The sequence below is a fragment of the Arabidopsis lyrata genome (assembly GCF_000004255.2).
Source record: "Arabidopsis lyrata subsp. lyrata unplaced genomic scaffold ARALYscaffold_5, whole genome shotgun sequence".
In the NCBI taxonomy this organism is placed as follows: domain Eukaryota; kingdom Viridiplantae; phylum Streptophyta; class Magnoliopsida; order Brassicales; family Brassicaceae; genus Arabidopsis; species Arabidopsis lyrata.
Window position 1 is genome coordinate 13,899,798 of NW_003302551.1, and position 25,940 is coordinate 13,925,737.

At 36.8% G+C, this 25,940-nt stretch overlaps 8 protein-coding genes across 17 annotated transcripts; 6 read left to right on the forward strand and 2 right to left on the reverse strand.

Moving 5' to 3' along the window:
• Positions 1–56: 56 nt before the first annotated feature.
• LOC9313690 lies at positions 57–552 on the forward strand. Its single transcript, XM_021025304.1, has one exon. The coding sequence runs from the start codon at positions 193–195 to the stop codon at positions 400–402; it is 210 nt and encodes a 69-aa protein (XP_020880963.1). The 5' UTR covers positions 57–192; the 3' UTR covers positions 403–552.
• A 970-nt stretch (positions 553–1,522) lies between these two features.
• On the forward strand, positions 1,523–3,125 carry LOC9311983 (protein MNN4). 3 transcript variants are annotated; one of them, XR_002331850.1, is made up of 2 exons: positions 1,523–2,511; positions 2,630–3,125. XR_002331850.1 is itself a non-coding variant. In XM_021025302.1 (2 exons), the coding sequence occupies exons 1-2, from the start codon at positions 2,494–2,496 to the stop codon at positions 2,959–2,961; spliced, it is 369 nt and encodes a 122-aa protein (XP_020880961.1). In that variant the 5' UTR covers positions 1,543–2,493; the 3' UTR covers positions 2,962–3,125. The 3 variants fall into 3 exon arrangements, 1 of the variants encoding a protein (XP_020880961.1); XR_002331849.1 differs by having other exon boundaries at positions 2,662–3,125; XM_021025302.1 differs by having other exon boundaries at positions 1,543–2,511; positions 2,611–3,125.
• A 765-nt stretch (positions 3,126–3,890) lies between these two features.
• On the forward strand, positions 3,891–7,075 carry LOC9311984 (protein INVOLVED IN DE NOVO 2). Of its 2 annotated transcripts, none has more exons than XM_021025301.1 (8): positions 3,891–4,005; positions 4,333–4,736; positions 4,823–5,544; positions 5,617–5,706; positions 5,799–6,086; positions 6,190–6,399; positions 6,491–6,729; positions 6,816–7,075. In XM_021025301.1, the coding sequence occupies exons 2-7, from the start codon at positions 4,340–4,342 to the stop codon at positions 6,725–6,727; spliced, it is 1,944 nt and encodes a 647-aa protein (XP_020880960.1). In that variant the 5' UTR covers positions 3,891–4,005; positions 4,333–4,339; the 3' UTR covers positions 6,728–6,729; positions 6,816–7,075. The 2 variants fall into 2 exon arrangements, with proteins under 2 accessions (XP_020880960.1, XP_020880959.1); XM_021025300.1 differs by having other exon boundaries at positions 3,892–4,005; positions 4,329–4,736.
• Positions 7,076–7,332: 257 nt separating this feature from the next.
• Positions 7,333–7,711, forward strand: LOC9311985. Its single transcript, XM_002875871.2, has one exon. It carries the CDS (start codon positions 7,349–7,351, stop codon positions 7,706–7,708), a length of 360 nt encoding a protein of 119 aa, XP_002875917.1. The 5' UTR covers positions 7,333–7,348; the 3' UTR covers positions 7,709–7,711.
• A 469-nt stretch (positions 7,712–8,180) lies between these two features.
• LOC9311986 (gamma carbonic anhydrase-like 2, mitochondrial) lies at positions 8,181–10,344 on the forward strand. Its single transcript, XM_002875872.2, has 2 exons — positions 8,181–8,729; positions 9,687–10,344. Exons 1-2 carry the CDS (start codon positions 8,336–8,338, stop codon positions 10,061–10,063), a joined length of 771 nt encoding a protein of 256 aa, XP_002875918.1. The 5' UTR covers positions 8,181–8,335; the 3' UTR covers positions 10,064–10,344.
• Positions 10,345–10,348: 4 nt separating this feature from the next.
• Positions 10,349–11,533, reverse strand: LOC9311987 (probable carboxylesterase 12). The gene has a single exon (XM_002877576.2). It carries the CDS (start codon positions 11,452–11,454, stop codon positions 10,483–10,485), a length of 972 nt encoding a protein of 323 aa, XP_002877622.1. The 5' UTR covers positions 11,455–11,533; the 3' UTR covers positions 10,349–10,482.
• A 794-nt stretch (positions 11,534–12,327) lies between these two features.
• On the forward strand, positions 12,328–16,033 carry LOC9313691 (protein DEK). Its single transcript, XM_021026322.1, has 11 exons — positions 12,328–12,862; positions 12,967–13,000; positions 13,112–13,191; positions 13,328–13,387; positions 13,481–13,594; positions 13,679–13,759; positions 13,869–13,940; positions 14,690–15,116; positions 15,214–15,305; positions 15,397–15,427; positions 15,544–16,033. Exons 1-11 carry the CDS (start codon positions 12,563–12,565, stop codon positions 15,681–15,683), a joined length of 1,431 nt encoding a protein of 476 aa, XP_020881981.1. The 5' UTR covers positions 12,328–12,562; the 3' UTR covers positions 15,684–16,033.
• Positions 16,034–19,002: 2,969 nt separating this feature from the next.
• Positions 19,003–25,827, reverse strand: LOC9311988. 7 transcript variants are annotated; one of them, XM_021025064.1, is made up of 13 exons: positions 25,626–25,827; positions 25,488–25,526; positions 25,026–25,132; positions 24,739–24,826; positions 24,522–24,611; positions 24,184–24,238; positions 23,941–24,075; positions 23,406–23,544; positions 23,028–23,123; positions 22,214–22,636; positions 22,015–22,102; positions 19,709–21,887; positions 19,003–19,593 (listed from the first exon to the last, which is right to left on the reverse strand). In XM_021025064.1, the coding sequence occupies exons 12-13, from the start codon at positions 20,670–20,672 to the stop codon at positions 19,103–19,105; spliced, it is 1,455 nt and encodes a 484-aa protein (XP_020880723.1). In that variant the 5' UTR covers positions 20,673–21,887; positions 22,015–22,102; positions 22,214–22,636; positions 23,028–23,123; positions 23,406–23,544; positions 23,941–24,075; positions 24,184–24,238; positions 24,522–24,611; positions 24,739–24,826; positions 25,026–25,132; positions 25,488–25,526; positions 25,626–25,827; the 3' UTR covers positions 19,003–19,102. The 7 variants fall into 7 exon arrangements, with proteins under 7 accessions (XP_020880723.1, XP_020880722.1, XP_020880721.1 ...); XM_021025063.1 differs by having other exon boundaries at positions 23,941–24,072; positions 25,621–25,711; XM_021025062.1 differs by having other exon boundaries at positions 22,589–22,636; positions 25,621–25,711.
• Between the last annotated feature and the right edge of the window lie 113 nt (positions 25,828–25,940).

The window sequence follows — 25,940 nt, forward strand, 5'->3', positions numbered from 1 at the left end:
GACTCACGTGTCACGTCCTTCGAAAACAACGTATCCGCACGTGACATCGCCACCGGCCGTTTCTTTTTCTCACACCGCACGAGGAAGTTTCGGTTTATTCAAAATCACAAAACCAAACAAAAAAAAAAAAAAAAAACTCTCAAACCATTTTCTCTCTAACTTCTCTGTCATTTCTCTGTCTAGTGGCAAAGTATGGCGGATTGGGGACCTGTTGTGGTCGCTGTGATCTTGTTCGTGCTTTTGACTCCGGGACTTCTCTTTCAGATTCCGGCGAGAGGTCGTGTTGTTGAATTTGGTAATATGCAGACTAGTGGAGCGTCGATTCTCGTCCACACCATCATTTTCTTCGGTCTTATCACCATCTTCACCATCGCCATTCGTCTCCATATCTATACCGGTTAATTGTACCGTACCGGATTCGTAACTTCCCCCGATTTTCTAGTTTATGGTTTGGTTTGGATTTTCTTTCTTCTATTTGTCTTGTCAAAACGTTGTGGAATATGTGAATCTGAATATGCATTAAGTTAATTTCAAAATCTGCTTTGTTTGATTCTCGGTTTGGCTTCCGGTTTAATCTGGTTATAGCGTTGATTATGAATGTGATGGTAGGCACTAGGCAGTTAGGCGCCGTTCCTTGTCAAATGACACTAACGTGCATTGCATGAGGTTGTTTAGAATTCGGTTTTAGCCTTAGTTTGGTTTATTGGTATTCGAATTCAAATTGGAATTGAGTACTAACATGTTCTGTTACTCATTTCTGCATCTCGAGTTCTTATGGATTTGGTTACGAAATGTTCAATTTCGTTTGGTCTGGTTCGGTTCGTTGTGAAACGAATGTCGAGATTCTTTTGATTGGCCTTTGATTTTGCTTGACTGTTAAATTAGCGTTCTTATCTTTCATTAATTATCGCATTTAGTAAAATATGTTGACCAAGAATACAATTTAAGGTAACAAACATTTGAACGAGACACAAAACTTGCTAACCTTCTTCTGTCAGCGTTCAAACTTCAAAGGGTATGTACGAAAAATGGGCTTTTAAAATTACGTTCTTAATGGGCCAATATGTGATCCACCTGGAAGAAGTGAGTCTAACACTCTGTCTCATAACGACCCGACCCGACCCGACGCGGTTGCATCTTAGATTCGCATGTGATGTGATTGAACGTTGAAAGTAAACAGAAGTAGACCTGTAAAGATGTTTCACTGCGTACGTACGATGTAACTTGCAAGTGAGTCAGTCCGTGTCCCGTTATGTGAATGACTAAAGAGCGTCGACACCACGCGACGCGAACACACAAAAACATGTCACCCTAAAAACTGTTTTGAAAAAAAAGCTGTTTTGGTTAGCTCATTGTAAATTGCAGTGTATGGCATAAACAATGTTTCTACAAATTCCAAGAACGTAAGAATCAAGACAATAAACTGACTATTTCAAGAAAATAAATTTATGCCACACTACAATTAATTTACTTCAGTAAAGTTTTTTTTTTGTTTTTTTTTTTACACCACTTAAGACCATGCACATAAGTGATTTATATTGGGTATCAGTAGCCCAAAACTTATTTTTTTAATAGATCAAACCATATATTTGGGGCTGATCCGTATCAGTCCACTGATACCTTTGATACTCGTATCGGGTGACGTGGCAGCACACAGTTGGTTCAGTGAAAGCAGAGAAAAAAAAAAAAAAATTCTTCGATCCCATCTCTCCTCCTCCTCCGCCGATTCTTCTTCGATCCCATCGCTCCTCCGCCAATTCTTCTTCTTCTCCACCGCGAGCTTGAACTGGAAGACAAGCAAGTCCCCGGTCTCAGCTCGATTTTGTGACCGCTGCGAAGATCTTGTTCACTGAACCACCCAAGAAGAATAAATTTGGGTAATTTGTGCTGGAAATTTGGGGGTTTTAAGAGGGTTTTACTCTCGAATTCTTTTTATGGGTTTTCAATTTCTGCACATACTCTTCGTTGATCTTGTCTTTTGTTTAGTTTATCAGAATAATGGGTTTGATTCATGCTTCTATAAGCCATAAATCATGGAAAGACCCTATTTTTTCCACTTACCTTATAGATTTTGAAGTTAATTTTAGGAAAGAGTAGTGTTACAGAGCCTCAGAATTGTAGAATCGTGGCATGTGAGCTTCTTTAGGTTGAAACAAGTGGGGAGATCACTGAACTGGTTTTCAAGTTCTCCTACAATTATCTCTTTCACTTTCTGAAACTAGCTCTTATAGTAAGTTGAGTTCTTGTGCTGGTTTGTGTTGTAGTAAGTCCTCATATGGATTTTGATTTGTGTTAGCTTTGATTGGCATGTGGTGCAATTCATTATCGTCTGTTTGCCATCTGTAGGTATTGCTATTTACTTCCCGTTAACTTTCTCTCTTAATTGTTTTGTTCAATGTTTTTTTGTCAAAGATCTCAATATTTCTTGTTTATAAATGACCATTGTTTCTTGTAACAACTGTGTATCTGGTTTTTCAATATGCTCGCTGGAAAATGAAGATCATGGATGCAGTGAGTTATCCTTTTTGTTCATTATCAAACTGATGAGTTTCTGATGATGTTTAAGTCATCATGTTTTAATGCTTTTCCTCTGTCTTAATTCTGGGCCAGAATTTCTGGCTAATGTTAGCATATGCCTCGTCATATTGGACTAATTCTCAGGAACTTGGAGAGAAGAAAAGGAAAGAAGAAGAAAAGAAAGAGAAAGAAGAAGCTGAACAAAAGGCATTAGAAGTAGAAGGAGCAACCAAGTCTCACGAAGAGCTAATGGAAATGAAACAGAGATTGGGAAAAATCGAAGAGACAATAAAGGAGATTGTTTTGGAAACCAATAAACCTTCAGAGAAAGCTCCGACCAAAACCCAAGAAGATCAATCTACTAAACTCTCCCCAAAAGAAGAATCAAAACCAGAAAAAGAACATAAGGGCAATGTACAGAAACCAGCTGATGGATTTCATTGAGATGATTAGAAGGGAAACATAGGTGGTAGATGAAGAAGGATGTACCTTTCTGTGAGTTATTATGCTTTTGGAACTAATACAGTAGTTGATGCAATTCTCGGATTTTGCTTTTGGTTGTTGAATCACCTTTTGAATTAATATAGATCACAATGATTTGCGTTTAAGCTACAAGAGCTACAATAAGAAACAAAACTTGCTTCCATTTCTTCTATACGACAGAACAAAACAACACAACACCTCATGCTAATTGAAATTGGTTAGATATGCTTCTTTGTTGTCCAAACATAGACATGTCCTCTTGTAATATTACCTAGTGTTTACGTTTTTTTTTACGGTGTTTACATAGAACAAAACAACATCTAGTGTTTACGTTTTTTTTTGCTTAAGTATATTCTACGTTTTTTTTTGCTTAAGTATATTCTACGTTTTTATGGATTGTAATATTACCTTTTGTAATCCTACGTTAATATATATTTATTTTTGATTTTGTATATATTTTTTTTTTACCAATGATACCGATACTGGTCTTACTACTGGAAATAGATTTATTCATGTATCATAAAAAATCTCAAACAATAAATAAATATTAAAATTAATACTAAAAAATTGTTAATGATATTTTATGAGTACCAACTATGTGCATGTTTTTTTTTTTTTTCGTCTGAATAATTCATAAAATATAACCAAGGAATAAATACAAAATTGGGATACATGGTAAAATACTATGTGCATGTTCTAAAGTAAAGTTTCATCCATTAAATTTTTAAAATAAAAAGAAAAGGTTGATATGGATAGAACAAAGACGTAATATTCGATGTGTTCTCTCTCATCTTCACTTTTATTGACTTTTTTTTTTTTTTTTTAATTGTGTGGTTTAAAAATAAAAATGAAAAAGGACAAATGTATTTTTCTTCAACCCTAGGTGAAATAAAGGACGACCCAAAACAAAACAAGTGACGAGAGAGGAGAGAGGAGAGAGGAGAGAGAGCTTCTTCTTCTTCTTCCGGACACTGAACAGTGAGCACCCATCTCCAGCCTCTTCCTGTAAGTTTCCCCAACTACTCTGTTTTTTTTTTGTTCTGCATTCTTTAAGACAAATCATAGATTTAGGTTTTACGATCGATCTCTTCTGATTTCGAACTCACTTCTAACTCAAGCCTCTGAAAAACTCTTTGATTACAAGCCCATTTTCGAAATCTCTCTAAAACTCAAACATGCAATTCACTTAATGATGCAAAAACCCAGTTGAGGTATAAAGGAATCAAATTTAGTTTATAAAAGTAATGGATTTGTGTTGCATTGTTGAAATTCAAAAGAAAGATCAGAGTTTTGATAAAGAATTTTCACTTTTGATTGTACCTTATAAGCAAGGAACAAGATGGGGAGCACTGTGATTTTGAGCTCAGATGATGAAGATTCAGATATTAGTGAATCTGAAATGGATGAGTATGGAGACAAAATGTACTTAAATCTTAAAGGTGGGAAGCTGAAAGTGAGACTCTCTCCTCAAGCTTTTGTCTGTCCTTATTGTCCAAACAAGAAGAAACCTAGTTTTCAATACAAAGATCTCCTTCAACATGCTTCTGGAGTTGGTAATAGCAATTCAGATAAAAGAAGTGCAAAGGAGAAAGCAAGTCACCTTGCTCTTGTCAAATACCTTCAACAGGATCTTGCTGATTCAGCTGTGGAAGCAGAGCCTTCATCGAAGCGTCAGAAAAACGGAAACCCTATTCAAGATTGTGATCAGGACGAGAAGCTTGTCTATCCTTGGAAAGGTACACACTTTCTTGAATATGTATCTAAAGGTTCTTACTTTCATTGCAATGTGAGTTTATTGGTTGTGTATATGTGGTTGAAACAGGTATTGTGGTTAATATACCAACTACAAAGGCACAAGATGGTCGATCTGCGGGTGAGAGTGGATCGAAGCTAAGGGATGAGTACATTCTAAGAGGATTTAACCCGACTAGAGTTCGTCCTTTATGGAACTACTGGGGACATTCAGGAACAGCTATTGTGGAGTTTAACAAAGATTGGAATGGACTTCACAATGGTCTTTTGTTTGACAAGGCTTATCGAGTAGACGGTCATGGAAAGAAGGATTGGTTGAAAAAAGATGGTCCCAAGTTAGGTCTTTACGCGTGGATTGCTCGTGCTGATGATTATAACGGTAATAATATTATTGGAGAAAACCTGAGGAAGACAGGTGATCTCAAAACTATAGCTGAGCTTACGGAAGAAGAGGCGAGGAAACAGCAAAAGCTAGTGCAGAATCTGACACAACTTGTAGAAGAAAAGAAGAAAGACATGAAGCAGATTGAGGAGCTTTGTTCAGTGAAGTCAAAGGAACTTAATCAGTTGATGGAAGAGAAGGAGAAGAATGAACAAACGCATTACCGAGAGCTCAATGCTATACAAGAGAGAACAATGAGTCACATTCAAAAGATAGTTGATGATCATGAGAAATTGAAGAGGCTGTTGGAGTCAGAGAAGAAGAAACTCGAAATCAAAGGTAATGAGTTGGCAAAGCGCGAAGTGCACAATGGAACCGAGAGAATGAAATTGTCTGAAGATCTTGAACAGGTATCCATTTACTCTCTGTATCTCTCTTTTTAAGATAAAAGTTCAAGAAATAATTGGTTTTTCTCTTATCAGAACGCATCTAAGAATAGTTCTCTTGAACTAGCAGCCATGGAACAACAAAAGGCAGACGAGGAAGTTAAAAAACTTGCGGAAGACCAAAGGGTTAGTGACTTTCTTCTTCTTTGTAAAAATGGTTGGACTTATTTATTTTTATGATTATTGAGAAAGACCATGTGTTGATGTGTACTTGACAGAGGCAAAAGGAGGAGCTTCATGAGAAAATCATAAGACTAGAAAGACAAAGAGATCAGAAACAAGCGATTGAGCTAGAGGTTGAGCAGTTGAAAGGACAGCTTAATGTGATGAAGCACATGGCATCAGACGGCGATGCTGAAATTGTGAAAAAGGTGGAAATCATCTTTAAAGATTTAGGTGAGAAGGAAGGAGAACTCGAAGACCTCGATAAATTTAACCAAACTCTTATCCTTAGAGAGCGCAGGACTAACGATGAGCTTCAAGAAGCTCGTAAAGAATTGGTAAACGTATGTATCAAAGTGTTGTTCTTTTCAATCATATCGAAAAGCTATGAGAAAGCTTGACATTTTACCTAAATCTTGGTTTTGCTTGTTTCATGTGACTTTATAGATTATGAAAGAATGGAAAACAACTATCGGTGTTAAGAGAATGGGAGAGCTCGTGACGCAACCGTTCGTGGATGCAATGCAGCAGAAGTATTGTCAGCAAGATGTGGAGGACAGAGCAGTTGAAGTTCTCCAACTTTGGGAAGGCTATCTCAGAGATCCAGATTGGCATCCATACAAGCGGATCAAGCTCGAAAATCAGGATAGAGAAGTGGTAAGACTGCCTTCTTGACCCGGTTTGTTATGTTGAGAATCTCTCTGAAAGATTAGAAGTTGTTTTTGGTGTTGTTGTTAATTGGGTGTAGGAAGTGATAGATGATAGAGACGAAAAGCTGAGGGAGCTAAAGGCAGATTTGGGAGACGGTCCTTACAATGCGGTCGCAAAAGCTTTGTTGGAGATAAACGAGTATAACCCGAGTGGAAGTTATATTACAACAGAGCTATGGAACTTAAAAGAAGATAAGAGGGCTACACTTGAAGAAGGTGTCACTTGTTTACTTGATCAATGGGAAAAGGCTAAACGCAAGCGTGGAATGGCTTAAAGGTTTAAACCTTTTTTGATAACCGAACAAAATATGTTTTCGTTTGCAAATATATTTTGCTCATTGGATTTTGATTGATGTTTTGCAGCTGCAAGAGGACAGACATGGGACTCAATAAAAAGCCGTTGCGGTTTTTAGTTGCAGAGAAATGTGTTTGGTTTGATTAAACTTTGGTGGATTCTGTTTGTTTTTCTTCTCAGAACTTAGGTGAATAATGGACACACCTTTGATGTCTTGCATCGTTTCGATGTTTCATTGTAACATTTGTAGGAGTATGATCTCACTGGACAATGAGTAATAAAATGTAACATAATATCATTGTAATATGTCATCACAAACTTTGGTCCATTCGATCAACATTGATTTATTTGAATGACTCACAACACCAAACAAAAAAACACAATCTTCGACAAGAGTTACATTTCAAAGGAAAACTTGAATATTGACCCCTTCATTAGATGCTAACGTTTTTAAAACTAAATGCCACCGTTTTTAATCTTATGAGCCTATAAAATCTAAGTTTCGTCCATTTTGACAAAATCATCCAAGCATCTAACTATTTTTTTAGCATCATTGCAAAAACATAAAAAGAGGAAAAGAAAAAAAAACAGCCTGGCTGAGATGGAAAACAAATCAGGAGCTATTCTCTTTGTGATCTTAGCTATGGCCATTGTTCTTCAAGTGAGGCCAGGGTTAGCTCAAATACTCCCTCATATCCCTGAACTTTTCCCACCGGGTTCTCCTATTGACATCGTAAAATGTTCGTCATCTCTCTTTGACGTCCAAGGATGTGTGCAAGAAATCTACAATTCGATCTTTTCTGGTCAATTTGCAAACATTGAAGCCGCATGTTGTAAAATATTTTTAGCAATAGACACAAACTGTTGGCCTCGTATGTTTCCGTTGAACCCTTTCTTCCCTCCTCTTCTCAAGAACAACTGCGAGCGCATTGCTACTACTCCATCATCAACACACAAGTGAAGGCTACACAATTAATCAAAATGTTGCGAGCCAGTTGTTAGCTCCAAGGTCAAAGAAGTTTTTCTATTGATTTTAGTGATCACAATGCCCAATAATCCAAATGATTTTCCTTGCAGTAGATTATTTTTTAATCTCTAGTTTAAAATAAAGAATGCTAAGCTTTTTGGTATACTCGTAATCTCGTATGTTTTGCCATGGTCATAAATTTACTAACAATGTTGTAACTACACCTATTTAAGCATGTAGCTTGCTAAAAGAGTGGTTAACATTAAAAAAAGGTTTTGTTTGCGTTTATATAAAAGTATTGTTCTTACACTATGGAATACAACATTTTTCAGCATTTAAAATTTGTAAAAACCACGAACATGAAACGCATACCAAACAGATTATATCATGTACATGAAATTTGTTGCAGACTGCTATAGCAAAAAAAAAAAAAAAAATAGTTGCAGTTTACGGCATAACTAATAGGCCTATATTAACTTAGCCCATAAAGGCCCAATAATACCTCCGAGCTCTTCATTTTTAGATTTCGAAGAATCTCCCGACGACTCCTCTGTGTCTCCTCCTCCGGGAAGCTCTCTCTATCTCTCTCCACAAATTCTTGAAGAATCCGATTCCATAGCAATGGCGACTTCGCTAGCTCGAATCTATAAAAGAAGCGTGACAACGGCAGTGACTTCGAATCTGATTCGGCGTCACTTCGCCGCCGAAGCAGTTGCGGTGGCGACGACGGAAACACCTAAACCGAAATCGCAAATCACGCCGTCGCCGGATCGGGTTAAGTGGGACTACAGAGGCCAAAGACAGATCATTCCTCTGGGACAGTGGCTACCGAAGGTCGCTGTAGATGCTTACGTGGCACCTAACGTTGTGTTGGCTGGTCAGGTCACCGTCTGGGACGGCTCGTCTGTGTGGAACGGTGCCGTTTTGAGAGGAGATCTTAACAAGATCACTGTTGGATTCTGCTCAAATGTCCAGGAACGGTGTGTTGTTCATGCTGCGTGGTCGTCGCCAACAGGTTCTTGTTCTTTGTCAATTTTTGGAATTTGAGTCTCTGTATGGTTCCATTGTAGCTTGTTACGTGTGTTTCAATTAGAGGTTGAGTTCTGGATATCCAATTTCTGTAGTTACTACCTGCTAGCGAATTGTAATCATTGATATTGGAATTTAGGGTTTTCATTTTCATCGTCCAATTTGATTATATAAAGTGTAGAGTATCACCTTTAAGGAGATTTTTCACTTTTATTTGAAGTAGTGAAGTGTAAGTAAGCATAGGTTTTGCACAAATAGTGTGTTTCGAGTGAAGATGTTCTTAGATCAAGAATCCTGAATGATAGTCGTTTATTAAAGTTACTCTTCAGAGCATTTTGCGTTTAACTAGACAAGGATGCATAGAATTGCGTAGTTCTCTAGGTGATTAGTGATACAGGAAACAAGAAACTCGTTGAAGGCATGTGCTTGATCTTGAGAGTTAGGTTGTTCAGGAGTTGAGTACGGTGGATAACACTACAAATGACCATCTTGTGTAGTAGGAAGTTTCTCAGATGCTCTGTATTAGTTCTGGAACAATGTCACATTAAGGTTTTATAATTTGACAAAAGAAATATCTCCACGAAATTGACTTTCTACTTTGTGATAGAACCGGGGTTCTAAGTTGCATCAAGCCTTGTGAGTGTAGCTTCTTGTAGTCTTGCCAAGGTTTAATTCCATGTCAATGTTAAGTACAAAAACCTCCTTGTTTGATTAGGTTCTAGTTTAACATTGACATACTTCGAGTTATCTTTGAAGTGTACAACTAGTACTTAGTTACTTGAATCACCATCTTTTCTAGTCAATAGCTCTGTAATGTCAAACAGGCTTCCTGCATTTTCTATCTTAACATCTTGAAGGGTAGAGCATCTCTTTGTGCTGTTTTTTGATATGATAGATAAAACATCTGATCTTAGAAGTTACTTTTCTACTTTGGAATTTTTAGGACTACCAGCACAGACATTGATCGATAGGTACGTGACAGTTGGTGCATACAGTCTTTTAAGATCATGCACTATCGAACCTGAATGCATCATCGGGCAACACTCAATCCTAATGGAAGGTTCGCTGGTTGAGACCCGCTCAATCCTAGAAGCTGGTTCTGTTTTGCCACCTGGCAGAAGAATCCCATCTGGTGAACTCTGGGGAGGCAATCCAGCACGGTTTATTCGAACTCTCACAAATGAAGAAACCTTAGAGATCCCGAAACTCGCTGTTGCCATTAACCACCTAAGTGGAGATTACTTCTCAGAGTTCTTACCTTACTCAACTATCTATCTAGAGGTTGAGAAGTTCAAGAAATCCCTTGGGATCGCCGTCTAGAAAGCTTTCCTTTTCCAGGTTTCTGGCTACTTCCTTCACTTAGAAAGCTTCTTCGTTTTTTTGGAATTTGATCTGAATAAGTAGCTGGAGAACAACAGCAAAAGCAAAGCTGTGTGTCAAATGTTGTCTTCTCTGTTTGTTTTGTTTAAATTCATATCCTTGTGTTCAAACTTTCTATGAAGATGATAATGGTGAAAACTGAAAAGTGAAAAACTTCTTTTGTGTCCTCTAACAATTGGAAAAGTTAATAATTTAGTGTTATAATGTAGTAAAGTTAAACATCTCTTACTAAAATATTAATCTTCAATGTTTATTGTGTTGCTTTAGCCGAAATGCTAATCACTGAAACATTACAGAAACTGAGAGACGCAACTAAAATATGTAGTACCAAATTATTCCAATATCTATAGAGCACAAAGCTAGTTCTCTCCCTTAATAAACCCTGAGAATTTATGCATGGCTTCAATAGCATTATCACAATCAGGTTTCAACAAATGAAAAACATGATCTTCTCCTTCACTCTCCACCACTTGAACCTCTCCTTTCCAACCACACTTCTCAAGCTTCGCCGCGTAACCCCAACCTTGCCTCACCAACGCATCTTTCTCAGCCACCATTACCAAAACCTTACCACAACCCAACCCTGACAAATCCACCGACTCTGATTGCACCACGTTGAGCAACGGATCATTTGATCCATCTGCGCTATTGGGACTAGCCATCATCCAAAACGCCTCTATCTTCATCCTCAAGGTTTCATCCTTCGTGTCCTTCTCGTCGATTGGTGTTTTCGACCAGAAGTATGGGTGAACCAAGATGATTCCAGAGATTCCTGTATCGTTCAAATCAGGACTGAGTTTCTCTTTCGCAGCTCTCATCGCCATGTGATGCACGATGTTGGCTCCGGCACTGTCTCCGGAGAGGAACACTTTGCTAAAGTCAGCATGTTTGTTTAACCAAGCTTCTTGACCAGATCCGGTGATATGGGTATATACCCATTTGAGAGCTGTCCAAGAATCATCGAACGGGACGGAGATCGGATGCTCCGGTGCACGCCGGTAATCAACAGAGACCGCTACACAGTTCGAAGCAGAGACAGCCGCCGTGAGGAAAGTGTGGTAAGTCGGAGAGAAAGCTGTCTCAATGATGAATCCTCCTCCGTGGAAGTAGACGAGGAGAGGGAGTTTCTCACCGTTCTCGGCGGCTTTCTCCGGGAGGTAAATGCGGACGGAGAGGTTGTTGTCGGGAGAGTAAACGACGTCTTTGGAGACGACGCCGTTTTGTGGGACGGAAGAAGGTGGGACGGTGGTTTCACCCATGAGTCGCTCGATGCGACCACTTTTGTAGATTTTGAGCAACGGAGAGCAGTCGACGGCGATCTCGGAATCCATGATTGGTTGGTGAGATATGATATGATTGGTGTGTGTGAGAGAGAGATTTATATTGAGAATTGCGTCTTTAACTCTATTGGTATTTTTGGTATGGTTGAGCCACGTGAGTTGTGTCATTGTTACACGGAAGATATACTTGCCACACAATTCAAAGTAGGTGTAAAGAATTTGACTTGGTGAGATATCTTATTCTACGCTGCACATATTTTTGTTTCCTTTTTTTGTATGTTTTTTCCTCTATTTTGTTTTCTTCCTTTTCTTTTATCAATTTATTTCCTTGTTATATAGAGACAAAAAAGTGGAGAAAAATGCATTTGCATGTGAGAAACTTTGGTCGTTAAAAAAAGATCCCATCAAGATGTAAATATGCATTTCCCCTTTTGACAATAGATTGCGTAAAAGATGAATTTATACTATTTATGTATTTCATATATTAGGAGGTTGCCTAAGACAACCTTTTTTACTGGAGGAAACCTACAATCGCAATACCACATATCTTTGATATTTTTGCGTTTACATTAAGATAGTTGAGAACGCTCAAAAGTTTTCATGATTGTACGTTTATAATGTTGAAAACGCACCTCAAAACGTGAACGCCTCAATAAGACCGTTTTTACCAGATTTAAACTAGTTTTCGTTAATAATCAAACCAAAATTTAACAGAAAAATCAAATTTATCCAAAAAATGACCGGAAAATCCGGATTTGAAAAAAAAAAAAATAAGTAAAAATTTGGTTAATTTGGTTTTGAATAGAACCGAACCAAACCAAATTTTATTTCCATTAGTTTCGGCAACCTTTTAATTTACTTGGGTTAACCATACGGACCGAAGAACCGAAGTTCCAGTCCGACAAAATTCATCGCCTGTAATAATAATAAATTTATGGGATAGCTGTGAAATTTAGTGAGCGAGAGCCCCGCCTTTGTGTTTCATCTTTTGGCACCAAAATTTTTGAAATCCCCAAATTTTAGGTTTTCGAATTTCTCTCAAAAGCTCTGAAATTTAGTTTTTTTTTTTGCTTTACCCTTTGATTCGATTCTCCTTATTTTTCACTCCATTACCTTTCTCCTTTATTCACCACTGTTCTAGTCTAGTAGTCGTCTCCACATGGCGACTGAAACCCTAGAATTGAAAACACCACAATTAGCTGATACAGTTGATGTTACCGAGAAGGACACAGAGAAGAAGGAAGGTCCAGTAACTGAAGACACAGAGAAGAAGAAGAAGGATGAAGTAGAGAAAGATGAGGCCATGAAGGAGAAAGGAGAAGAAAATGATGGAGAAAGAGTTAAATCGCCGGTGACTCCAGTCAGTGAGAGGCCTATAAGGGAGAGAAAGAGGACTGGGCGTTACATTATAGACACTCCTTCTCCATCGTCTGTGAACAAGCCTGTGTCAATTGAGCAGGTATAAATATGAAAAGCTGCTTCTTTTATCATTTGGGTTGAGTTTTGTGAGAGAATTTCCAGAATTGGATGATGACTAGTTCGTGTTTCCTTTGGTTGTTTCAGGGTCGTGGAACACGGCTTAGGGAAATTCCAAATGGTATGTGAATTTAACACATTTGGTGATTTTGATTTTTACCTTATCAGATTTAGATTTGGTGTTCTCTTTGAAAGCCAAATTTAGTCTGATAGAGATTGTTAACTGTTTCAGTTGCTTATAAACTGTCCAAGAGAAAACCTGACGACAACCTCTTCTTACTTCACACCATTCTTTACGGCAAAAAGGGAAAGGTGCTTCATTTAATATGTATAAGAAAGCTGTCTCTGTTTATATGATATGAATATTATCTTGAAGTTCCACTTTTTGTTCACTTTTGCCAGAGTGCATGATTGATTACTCAAGGGTTGTGTGAAAAATGATGTGCAGGCACAGATGCTGAAGAAAAACATTGGTCAGTTTTCGGGTTTTGTATGGTCAGAGCAAGAGGTAACTGTACACCACCTCTTAGATATTTAGTTCCAGGGATGTGTATGATGATGATCAGCCTTGTTTTGAGTGTGTTATTTAAATGTTTTCCAGGAGGAGAAGCAAAGAGCAAAAGCAAAGGAGAAGCTTGAGAAATGTATCAAAGAAAAGTTGATTGATTTCTGTGATGTGCTTGATATACCAATAAACAAAAGTACTGTGAAAAAGGTAAGTGATAAGAAGATTTAGTCTATCTATCTATTTGTGTCTTTCTCGATTTTATATTCATACATCTGTTCTGATATCCTTCAGGAAGAACTGGCTGTAAGAGTGCTTGAATTTTTGGTATGTCCCAAAGCAACAAGGGATATTCTACTTGCTGATAGTGAAAAGGTACTCTAGCTTAGCAGCTGAATCTTGTGACTGTTCTCCATTGTTTTTTTTTTTTAATTCCATATGGGGTATTGAATTGTTATCTCCTTTCTTTGAATACATGATATAGGAAACTAAGAAGCGCAAGAAGAGCACACCAAAGAACGTGACCTCTGGAGAATCATCAGATGTCCCAGCTAAGGTTTGTAATTGTTAACCTTTCTTTGCTTTATAGTTTGTAGTCCTTGACCTGATTTGTTTATTCTATAGCTCCTGGCTGGTAAAACTAGCTCCTTTTCTAGTTTTGTAGTCAATATTTTTGTTATGAACCAGTAGGTCTTTATGGTATGAGTAGCTGTGTCTGCGCGTATCAGTTACTGCAACTCACATTGTAAATGAATTTCCAGATTGCATCAATGCGTTATAATCTGATGTTTTTATATTTCATAATTTATTAGTTGTACTTTCAGCTGCCATTTGGTATGCAGTAATTATTTAGCAATGTGTAATACCATAATGAGAAAATTTGCGAATAGCAGGAAATCCAAGATAAGTTCCATGGCTTGATCACTTTTAATTGGCTGGTTTTTAGTCAACAAGGGTATTATTAGGCCTCTCAGTGATGTTTTTTGGATAGTCTTAGCACTAGCTTAATACTTTATTTACTCAATGGCATTCCCGTGTTCTTGTTATTTAGTTTTCCTCATTTAGCTCCTTGTGTGATATGGCTTTGAACCTTCTGTAAACCGTAAGATTCTACCAGAAAACAAATTGAAGCAAAGATTGGCCATTTCTATGACGTAAGATTCTACCAGAAAACAAATTGAAGCAAAGATTGGCCATTTTTATGACGAACAAGTCTCTGTCTCTGCGTGGCTTGATTATAAGTCTTTGATGAAAATTGCATAAACAATCACTGACTGTGTCTGCTATTCTGTTTGATATATACAGAGGAGAAGGCAGGCGAAGAATTCTGGAAAGAAACAAGAACAGCCAACTGAGACTGAAGGAAACGGTGAGGCTGATGTTGGTTCCGAAGGAACAAATGACTCTCATGGAGAAGATGATGTAGCTCCAGAGGAAGAAAACAACAAAAATGAAGATACCGAAACTGAAGATGAGAAAGATAAAGCCAAGGAGAAGACTAAGTCAACCAATAAAAAAAGCTTGTCAAAAAGGACTAAGAAGGAGAAACCAGCAGCTGAAGAGGAGAAATCTATTAAAGGTTCTGCAAAATCTAGTCGAAAGTCCTCCAGACAAATCGATAAATCAACTTCATCATCAAGCAAGAAGCAAAAGGTTGATAAAGACGATTCCTCTAAAGAGAAAGGCAAGACACAGACAAGTAAACTACAGGCAAAGGGATCCAAAGATCAAGGTTTGAACGATTTCTCAGCTCTGTTTTGAAAGCTTAAATATCACACATTTTCATAGTGTATTGAACCTCTCTATTTCATTGACTATGGCCGGTACAGGAAAATCCCGTAAGAAAGGTAAAAAAGAACCCACAAAAAAAGAACTGCATGTGGTGGTGGCCAAAATTCTGAAGGAAGTAGACTTCAATACGGTAAGACTTCAATAGATTGAGATTTAACAGATTATAAACCGTTTACAAAACCTTTGAACTCAAAGACATTATGAATTTTGTTTCGAAACAGGCAACTCTATCTGATATTTTGCGGAAGCTTGGTATGTTTCTGTAAAGCTTTTCTCTTTAACTTCAATCTATAATTGTTATCGTCTTTTAAATCTGCAGGAAACGTTTTTTTATTGAAACATTCTTTTCCTGGCTGTGATAATACTAGGGAGCCATTTTGGAGTTGATCTTATGCATAGAAAAGCAGAGGTGAAGGATATCATTACAGATGCCATTAACGAAATGAGTGATGATGATGAGAATGGGGAAAACACAGAGGATGAAGGTGAGAAAGAGAGAGAGGACTAGTTTTGTCTTTCTTCTCTTTTCTGCAATAAGAAAAAACATAACCCGAAGAGACGGTTTAACTTAACCTTGATGTGTGAATCGAATCATAGGAGTGATTTACACTTTTAGAGAATGGGATTTGTTTGTATGTTGGTGTATTGTGTAATCTGTTAGGCTCATCTAGTATCAGGTTCGTGCCTCTTGTAGTCTTGTGTAGCTGTTAAGTTCTTAACTTTTTATTTTTACTATAATATGATTTGGATACTTTGTGGATTTGAGCTGTATTTGTAAGGACTTGACTTCCTTGAGGGTTTTCTCGAGCATGTTGGATTGGATAAACAAGAAGAGGCAATGAGTGATTTGCATGCTTTTGTGGGATGTGTTGATTATTTTTATCACATGGGAGGAAGATGAGCCTGTAACCCCTTCACTGGGACCTTGAGATTAGGATCCAAAATAGGATATATTTGAACCAATTTTGATTGCGTTTATTGTAAAGTGATGGCATCGATTTTAAAATGCTTTTATACCCCAACACTTGTCATGTGGATGCGTTCTCCCATGTGGGTGCAGGTGATTCGCAAAGACTACTTATTATGACCTTTTAAAAATGTCAACTAAAAAATTAGTCAACTTAAAAGAGTCATATTAGCTAGAACAAAGTGAATCTTACATTCCTACCAAAAAAAAAAGTGAATCTTACATGAGAAAGGAATAAAGCTGATTGGTTGAATGATAGTTGAAGGAAATTTTTTAACTTCGGATCTTGAGTGTATAAAAATTAACAAACTCATATCGTGCTAGAAAACAAAAATTGACGTTATATATTTCTTCAATCTTTGGGCACAATCACAAAGCTCATGTCATCTAGAAATTCCAATGGATAGATCTAACAAAATGTGTGATTAATTACCGCGTGGCATTAGTTAAACGAGAGAAGAGACATAATCACACATTTTGTTAATTAATCACACGTTTTGTAAAATTTCATCGGGGACTTCTACCAAAAAATAAATCAAAATTAAAAAGTAGAACTTATAATTTCAAATGCTTAGAATCGTTTCTCAGTTGAAAAATCCTCTATAGAGACTCTCTCTCTCATATACATATCACTCTATGATTAGTTTAACATTTTCTTTTATAAATCAAATACTCTATAATTTAATGATACTTAAAAATCTCAAATTAATATATTTGGATTATAAAATTTATGTCTGTTCTTTTACAACTAGATCTTAAACGTGTGGATATCGAACAAACTTTATTTTTCTACTTTACACACACATCATCAAACATTATATATTTATCAACCTATCGTGGAAAATAACAATCACTTTAAGCTACACATGGTGTATATGGTATCAGTGCCGGTCCGAGCATTTGTGAGGCTCTACACGAAAAATAAAATAATTCCCAATATATTTATAAGTTTTAGGGCTAATTTTTTTTTTTGACATATTTTTAGTAAATTATACAAAAATAATGATATTTTGAATATTATTACATTCAAATTTAATTGTTTGGGCCCTATTTTTTTCGAAAATTTTTTTAGTTTTTACTAAATATTTTCATTTTATGGGCTTTTTTACCAAAAAAAAAAAAAAAAAAACCTTAAAAAAAAAAAAATGTGTGGTGCCCCAAGCCACCGCTTGGGTGGCCTATCCTGCGGGCCGGCCCTGTATGGTATAGATCTAGATTGTCATTGCCACTGTTACCTTGTAGACTCCTCCAAAGTAACGCACCTTGTATTGTCTATCATACTCCAATTGAATTTGGCAAAATATATATATATATATATATATTGCTAAATTGCTATGTCTACCAGAATCTAATGGATCTTTTATAGATAGCAAATGGTATTAACAAAATAGTTGAATCTAGTGGATTTTTTTATATGTTAACATTTAGTACCATATTTAGGTAGTTAAAGATATTGATGAAGCTAGTTTAGATTCATCTATCGGGGAGTTCTCTTGGTAGCGACCAAATCCGACGCCATAGAATTCCATGAGATGTTTAAAAAACCATGATCAAAACTTCGTTGGGTTGTCTTCTCAGTGCAATGCAAGTGCAGTCTCGGATGCTAATATACAAGAAAATCTCTATAAATTAATAAGATCGGACTATGAAATTAATTTATAAAATTTGAAAACAACCCTATTGACGATTGGCTCAGTCTAGGTTGTAAATCATGTGGCTCTAAGTTTTGCTATTCATGTTGTGGTGGTGAACATTTTCCACCATTATGCAAAGACTATCATTTTTGGTCCAAGAGGGGAAATTACTTTGGTGTTGAAATTACCCTTCGTTTCTTGTTTGTTGTTTGAAGGTACTCTTGGATGTTGTTGTGAACGCTTTAAAAAGTACATCCTCCACCCAGATTTGCGTCACTTAGTCCAAGAGGTTAGCTATTGTTTTATGTAAATCCATAGTCCAAGATTTTTGTATGTTTTTCTAAGTAGCTTCATATTTGTTCTTAGATGAAGAGTGTTCTTGAGATTCGTCGTTGGCTGAGTGTGGTTTATTGCTTTTCTCCATGTGTTGAGCTCGATATGTCTATCCAACATCTGAACTTGGTTGACAAATTCAACCTTCTCTTCCACCAATTTCCGAGGCTAACAACAACTAATTTCCATGATGAAGACTCATAGAATCTTTCTTTTCTGCCCAAAGAGTTAGGTCAGATAGTTGACGCAGTTCTTGGTAAACTCTTAGAAGCAAGACCTCTTGAACTTGCCATTCACGCCTCACATCTCTGTTTGGGTATTACCTGTACATTTTATCAAACAATCATTCTTCATATGTGCCCTTATGGTCGCTTATGAAGTTGGCTCTGACGTTGTTGCATATGGTGCTACTAGCTAATCACATGGTTGCGGTCATGTATTTGGCCCTTCTCCATTTGTAGAAGATCAATTGGGAAGACACTTACCACATGAGGGTTTAGTTTTAAGTCTTTATTGTTAAAACTTCTACTACTACAATTATGTTTTGATTTTGTTTACTTGGCTACTAAAATTATCATATCTGTTTTTTTTTTCTCTTTAGAGTTATTATCTATGGAGTTATGTTTTGCTTGAGTTCTCTGTTCCTTTTATTATGCGTTCTGTAGTTGACTTACAATCAGACCCAACTGGTGTTACAGTTTTGCTTTACCACATAATCATATTTCTCTCAATATTGATCTAGTATGTACTTTGTGAGACGTTGACTAGTTCTAGTTTCTTTGGTTATTTCAGGGTCGTGGAAAATCGACGTTTTATACTTGTTCTATCTTTATTTAGTCATATTGATCGGATAAATTACTTTTTTTTTTAATTTGTAACTTCAGATCTGGGGCTATAAAAATTAACAAACTCATAACGTTCTAGGAAAAAAAAATCACAAAGCCCACGTCATCTAGAAATTCCAAAGGACAAATCTAACAAAATGTGAGATTATCACGTACGTGGCAGAAGTACATGCTCGTGACAAGGGATCAAAGTAGGATCTAAGTGAAGCGTCATTGGTATCACCTTGTCATAGTGGTTCCAGTAAGAGCTAGTACTAGACATGCCGCTTCCGTTGTCTCTGGTGATTAGCCTCAGCTCCTTTGTTGTGACATCAAGAGAGACGATGGTTTCAGGTAAATACAAGTAAACGAGAAGAGGATTGTTTGGATGGCAAACTAAAGGCCTTGTACAAACGATCCGTTCTTTGGTTTCCGGAGGCTGATATTCAACGTCCAAATAATCATCAAGGTCGACATATTGCATGATGATGGGCACATTGTCTTTGTTAGTTGTTGTGTTGAGATTATATCCCCGCATGTAGTCTTGTATCCATGGAAGATCAGAAACCATGTCTCTAAAATAGACAGGCTCATGCTCTTGTTTCCATATGGATTGTTTGTAATCCTCGAGTGTCCAAATACAAAGATGGTGATGATCATCTAGAAAGAAATTATAAAGTAGAGAGAAAATTAATTAATCATCATTAATTTATAATAACTATAATTTTATTTCGATTCATATATACACATGCATAGGGTTGTTTTTACTACTCACCGGGATATTTAAAGCAAACGAATTGAATGATGCGTAGATGACCCATGGAGACGGTTAAAGTCTCAGAAACAACCGCACCGCCACCATAAAAAGCATGATGCATCTCTTGGGAACGATGGATGAATATGCATTTGCGCATATGGTTAGGGTTATAAGCTACGATAGGTCCATCCTCGGCTAACCAATGTAAAGCTCCATTAAAGGTCAAGGCTTGGTATTGCGTTGGACACCATCCGGATGGTGACCAACGAGGATGCTCGATAAAATCATATATCCATTTACCGAGTTTAGAATCAAACACACAAACATTAAGCAGATAAGGTTTAGAAAGATTCAGCATGACAACATAGTACGTACCCTTTGACCCATTCCCTGTCAACCCTAATGGAAACGTTGGGATGACATCAATGATTCCATTGGCAAATTTTGGAAGACGAGTCCATTGCATTGTCACGGGATTCACAAGGTAGAATTGTGATTGTGATCGCCTTAGCCTCGTAACCGGTGGAGATTTCATGCATAACAAGACATCTTTGTAGGACGCTAGAACACAAAGCGGATGGTCAAAATCGAGATCGATATAGTTGCATAACTCAAATCCTTTCCAACTCTCTAAGCATATGTCGTTCGTAGCAAGTTGAGGTTGTGTGTTGTTGAGAAACAAAGCCAAACTACGAGTGTAATGGAAAGAAGAAGAAGATAACAGAGAGTTCCATCGTTTGCTCACGCTTTTGCATACAATAAGATCTCTAGGGTTACTTAGCTTTGAGAAAATCTCAACCAAAAGCAAGGTCTCAGGTAAATCATCGATGATATTTGTATTTTTTGTTGCATGATCACCATTATTAATATCAACATCATCGTTGACTTTTCTTCTTTGGATCCACTTCAAAGCTCTCTTAGATTGGTTACCAAAAACATAAAAAGCTGTTTTCGATCTCTTTCGTTTTCTCAACGATGCCATCTCTTATAACTTGGTTTCTTATTTTCCTTCAAGTTTCTATACTTTGATATTTATACATAAAGCCTGAATCCTTGTTTGGCTTATAAGTTTTCTTTTTCTATACATGCATATCAAATATCGAGACCAATCTTTTGATATTATCCTTTTTTTTTTTGGTAATTATCGTTTCCTTTTTTTTTTTTTTTCCATTATTAATATCAACATCATCATTCACTTTTTTTAATAGATTTGTCGCTACAAGAAAAGTGTTGACGTCGTATATGTTGTTTTCGTATTTATCTTTGCCATACACGTGATAGACATGTGACATGTGCCGAACACGGGCTAAACATAATACGATACGACCAATTTGCAAGCATATACGACGTCGTCGTCTTTCTTGTCATCAATCGGTTGGTTTAAAATGGGCTATTTTATTGCTTAACTATTGGATTTCGGTTGCTTAATGGGCTCTTGTATTGCTTAAATGTACTGGTTAATGGGCCCCTGAATTGCTTCAATTTATCGGATTACTCCTTTTGATTACTCCTTTTTCAAACAGCTTACTTGTCTACCTACCGTGCTGGCAAAGTTATACCGTCTTGAGTCAGATATTTCACTGCTCGAGGAACTATACTCGATTGATAATATGGAAAAGATCGTTTTGGCGATGAATAAGAGTAAAAATTTTAAATGAGCTTTAAAGGGATACTGATTTGAACTTTCTTGGCATCTAGATTGCAGAAACGTTTTTGTTAACCTACGAACTCATGTCCCAGAGAAGAAACTTAGTCTGCTAAGCACAAACCAAGGTCTCAAAAATACATCACGGTGACCCGAATTCAATAAGAAGCAGACATGGTTTACTTCTCTCCTTTACTCGAATTCAACAAGAAGCAAGAACAGTCAGAAACGACTTCATCACAACAAGAAAGAAAAGAAAAGGAGAGAAGCCAGAAAGACAAGGACATGAACCCTGATACTAGGACATGAACCAAGAAAGAAAAGCCAGACCATTCAACTACTCTATTCTTAAAACTCATCAGTTACATATAAATTTGGTGCAATCCAGAGGTACAGACAGGGAATGGTATCTCTACTAACTACAAAAAGCATCACTGATACATGAGAGTAGAAATGTGTTACCAGTGCAGATATCGTCTGCTGTCTGGATCCTCCCTTTCACCAGTTTCATTTGATACTAGCAGGCTGGTTAGCTGATTCTTTATTTGGACCCTGTACACTCATTTGATGTTACTACTTCAGGAAAATAATGACTAGCAATTCATTTCCAATAGGCAAGAGTTCCGAAAGTGTAGATGAGATATCTAATATGTACTCTACTTTAGTATCAGTTACGAACCTTTGTTTCGATGTATAACCCCATACAAGCTGTCAAGCTCGTTTATTCTTGTTACTGCAGACACAAGTACCTCGACGTGATTCAGCAACTGTTAACCACGAAGAAAAGGAAAGCTTATAAATCCACACAAACAATATCATCTTCTCTTTTTTTGTTTGGACAAACACAAAACCATCTTCTCTATTGCATGAAACCATACCAAAAAAACTCTTATTTGCAATCCCCTTTTCCTACGTAGAGACCACCGACTTTACAATTTTTTTTAAATTGCATCCAATGGAAGTTTCATATATGACGATGATTTACAACTCATTAGTCAATAATCAATAAACCACAATGCATATTAGTTATTTGGTTAAGAAGATGAAAACTATGGAGGAGCCTGAGTACAATAATTATCTAGCCCAATAATCCCCAATGGATAACATGCATTTCTTATACACAATTACCATATCATGATAAGACAAATCAGGATCCTCCGAGGCTTAGACTGCCAAATTTCTATCTAAACTTGGTAATTTAGAGCCTCTATCTAAACTTGGTCTAATATTTCAGAAGGAAAGGGATGGCTCACTACTGCTGATCTGGTAACAGCAAGATAATCAATCGAAAGCCAATAAACCTGACCAACAAAATTCACTCCGTGTTAAAAAAGAAATCAAAGAAACAAGAGGCAAATAATAATAATACCAAACAGCTTTAATCACATAAGTAGCCCACAACTGATAGGGATAAATTTGTTTTGCATGCTTTAGCTATAAAATTATGTTACTAAACCTCAACGTTTATCACTTAAAAGTAATCAATTCTTCTTATATGACATAAACACAAGATATCACAAGGCATTTTAATATTTAAATGGATTAAAGGAGTGCCACCTATCACATTTTCCGACATAACAATATGTAAATCTTTGCAGGAAGCCAAAAAACACTTTGAGAAGAAATACTGCATGATCATAAAGTACTTTTTAATGAAAATGGTAATTGAACCTAATATGCTAAAGGGTGCACCTTGTCCCAAGTTGTAGTTACGGAAGCTGTCCACATATCTCTAATCTCTGCAGCTGTGGAACAAATTCTTGAACTGTAGCTAGAATCTTTAGCAATCTGCAAGAGCATTTCAGACATTAGTTTTGGTCATCTAAAATATTCCGTACTGATCTTTTATACAAAACAAAAGGAAACACTAATATAATATCAGATTTAATTAAAAGGAGGATAGAAATAGCAGAATGTCCTTATGTACTCCCCAGGAATTAATAAGCTTATCTTCATTTGTTATTGATGTTGAAGCCTATTTCTAATGCAGAATAACATAGTTTTTTTCTCATAAACTCAAACAAAATAATGCAATTAGGTCAAAGCTGAAATCAAGACATTTACCCTTACCTTTTTCTCAGTTAGGTTGTCCAGAAAAAGTCGATCTCTCGAGGACATAACACATCTGGACATCATTCAGGGTATCAAGTATAATTTGCTTCGATTACGTTAGCTAGTTTGAATCAAAGAAGAAGGTATGCTGTTTCACCTGCCCAATGGGGATCAAAAGCTTAAGCAGAAGTGAGGACTAAATATCTGCTTCTGCAACATAGATGACTCTAAAGGAAAATCATGCAACAACCAACAAGCTAGAGAAATTAACTTATAGTGTACAAGTAAAATTAGCAAATGACGAGTATAAATATTTGCAGCTAAGTTTATCATCCTAAGCACCCCGATTAAGTTAACTGTTAAAGCAAAATTCGGGCCAATGTTCCAGCCAAAGAACTACGTACTATCTAACTACCCCTTCAAGATCTCTGATTCATCATATCTTTTCTTTATCCCTTGAAATATTCATTTAATAACCAAACAACCTTGTTTAGACATGAGAGTTCCATGTCTTTAAAAATAGGAGAGAACTTAGTAAAATCAGGATGCGTACCAGCAATTCGATGATCTCTGGACCATACTAAAAAAGCATCCATCTCGACAATACAGATCCAGAACATGCATCCATCTCGGCAATACAGAGAAACGGAAAGCTTAAAAATCCGCACAAACAAAACCACTTTCGCTGCTGCGTGAAACCATACAAAAAAAAAAGCAATTATTCTCAACACGTAGAAGATTGCAACCTTCCAAATCCAATAGTGGTGAATGGTGATGAATTGAAATCATGCATTACCTTCTTAGTATCCTTCAGTTTCCATAAAACCTCTTCTTGCAATGCTCTCAAACAACTGAGAAAGGAATAAAACATTCAGAAATATACATGCCTCAGGTGGGATCAAGTGTCTCATGTGTAGCGTTCAGGACTTTTCAAAGCTAAAAACGACTTCATCACAACTGACCACTGATACTAGGACATGAACCAAGAAAGAAAAACCAGACCATTCAACTACTCTATTCTTAAAACTCCTCAGTTACATATAAATTTGGTGCAATCCAGAGGTACAGACAGGGAATGGTATCTCTACTGGCTACAAAAAGCATCACTGATACATGAGAGTAGAAATGTGTTACCAGTGCAGATATCGTCTGCTGTCTGGATCCTCCCTTTCACCAGTTTCATTTGATACTAGCAGGCTGGTTAGCTGATTCTTTATTTGGACCCTGTACACTCATTTGATGTTACTACTTCAGGAAAATAATGACTAGCAATTCATTTCCAATAGGCAAGAGTTCCGAAAGTGTAGATGAGATATCCAATATGTACTCTACTTTAGTATCAGTTACGAACCTTTGTTTCAATGTATAACCCCATACAAGCTGTCAAGCTCGTTTATTCTTGTTACTGCAGAGACAAGTACCTTGATGTGATTCAGCATCTGCTAACCACAAATTTAAAGGAAAGCTTGTAAATCCTCACAAATAAAACCATCTTCTCTTTTTTTTTTGGACAAACACAAAACCATCTTCTCTATTGCATGAAACCATACCAATAGCTTTAATCACATAAGTAGCGGACAACTGACAGGGATAAATTTGTTTTGCATGCCTTTGCTATAAAGATTACAAAGGAGATACCTGTGAGCCGTGTGAATGGATATCGTTCCCGCAAGGCTAACAAAAACTCTAGGGAATAGAGAAGCTCAGAGACTTGGGATTGCAGCATTGCTATGTTCTGGCATAGCCTGTGAAACAAAGCAGCAAGAATGATCCATCCGACTCAGTTCAAGATTAGAGACTCTGGTAAGTAAGAAACACTAAACAGATACACACTATTGGGACCAGCAAAGATCCAAAAACTGGCATATGATTTGGCAACTTGAGATTGCATCCATGTAACAGAAACAGAAAGTATTGGCCAATTCATTTTTTCCTAAACATCCTTGGTGCTAGGCATCAATGTTAAGTACCACTACCAACCATTCTTTACAATAAAGGCTAAGGCATAGAAGAATGGTCATAAAAAAAACAATCAAAAAGATCTCCAAACATGAAGTAATTAAAGCTATCACAGTGGTTAATGGAATAAATTAAAACTACCTTTGAACTGGGCTGATCTTGCTTCGTTTGCCTTCTCCTCTGTACAGATCAAAGTAGATTTTCAGAGGCTTTAAAATCAGGACAACCAAAAACAGATTGAGGCTTGCTTCATGAAATAAAAATGCTCATATACCTAACTTTTTGTTTTTCCCCAGATGTCTCCTTGGCCACAAGAGAGTCTTTGAGATGATGAAGTTGGCTCTCAAAGTTCTTTATCGTCCACACAAGACGAGACACAGAGATAAATGATACTTTACAAAAAAAAAAAAAAAAAATCGAGAATGATATATTTGATTATAAAAGTTTTGTTTTCCCTTTTACAACTATGTAGATCTTTCAAAAAAAAAAAACTATGTAGATCTTAAAACGCGTGGAATATAGTAGCCACATGGACGGACCTTATTTACTTATAATAATATCCTATTTTACACATCTTCTTTGGTCACATCATCA

Bases quoted from the DNA above. Each gene is read 5' to 3' on its own strand.
- LOC9313690 (XM_021025304.1), top strand. From the start codon at position 193: ATGGCGGATTGGGGACCTGTTGTGGTCGCTGTGATCTTGTTCGTGCTT.
- LOC9311984 (XM_021025301.1), top strand. From the start codon at position 4,340: ATGGGGAGCACTGTGATTTTGAGCTCAGATGATGAAGATTCAGATATT. The intron at 5,707-5,798 runs GTTAGTGACTTT...TGTACTTGACAG, and splicing joins AACTTGCGGAAGACCAAAGG to AGGCAAAAGGAGGAGCTTCA. The intron at 6,400-6,490 runs GTAAGACTGCCT...AATTGGGTGTAG, and splicing joins AAAATCAGGATAGAGAAGTG to GAAGTGATAGATGATAGAGA.
- LOC9311985 (XM_002875871.2), top strand. From the start codon at position 7,349: ATGGAAAACAAATCAGGAGCTATTCTCTTTGTGATCTTAGCTATGGCC.
- LOC9311986 (XM_002875872.2), top strand. From the start codon at position 8,336: ATGGCGACTTCGCTAGCTCGAATCTATAAAAGAAGCGTGACAACGGCA. The intron at 8,730-9,686 runs GTTCTTGTTCTT...TGGAATTTTTAG, and splicing joins TGCGTGGTCGTCGCCAACAG to GACTACCAGCACAGACATTG.
- LOC9311987 (XM_002877576.2), bottom strand. From the start codon at position 11,454: ATGGATTCCGAGATCGCCGTCGACTGCTCTCCGTTGCTCAAAATCTAC.
- LOC9313691 (XM_021026322.1), top strand. From the start codon at position 12,563: ATGGCGACTGAAACCCTAGAATTGAAAACACCACAATTAGCTGATACA. The intron at 15,117-15,213 runs GTTTGAACGATT...TGGCCGGTACAG, and splicing joins AAAGGGATCCAAAGATCAAG to GAAAATCCCGTAAGAAAGGT. The intron at 15,428-15,543 runs GTATGTTTCTGT...TGATAATACTAG, and splicing joins TGATATTTTGCGGAAGCTTG to GGAGCCATTTTGGAGTTGAT.
- LOC9311988 (XM_021025064.1), bottom strand. From the start codon at position 20,672: ATGGCATCGTTGAGAAAACGAAAGAGATCGAAAACAGCTTTTTATGTT. The intron at 19,594-19,708 runs GTGAGTAGTAAA...ATTTCTTTCTAG, and splicing joins CGTTTGCTTTAAATATCCCG to ATGATCATCACCATCTTTGT.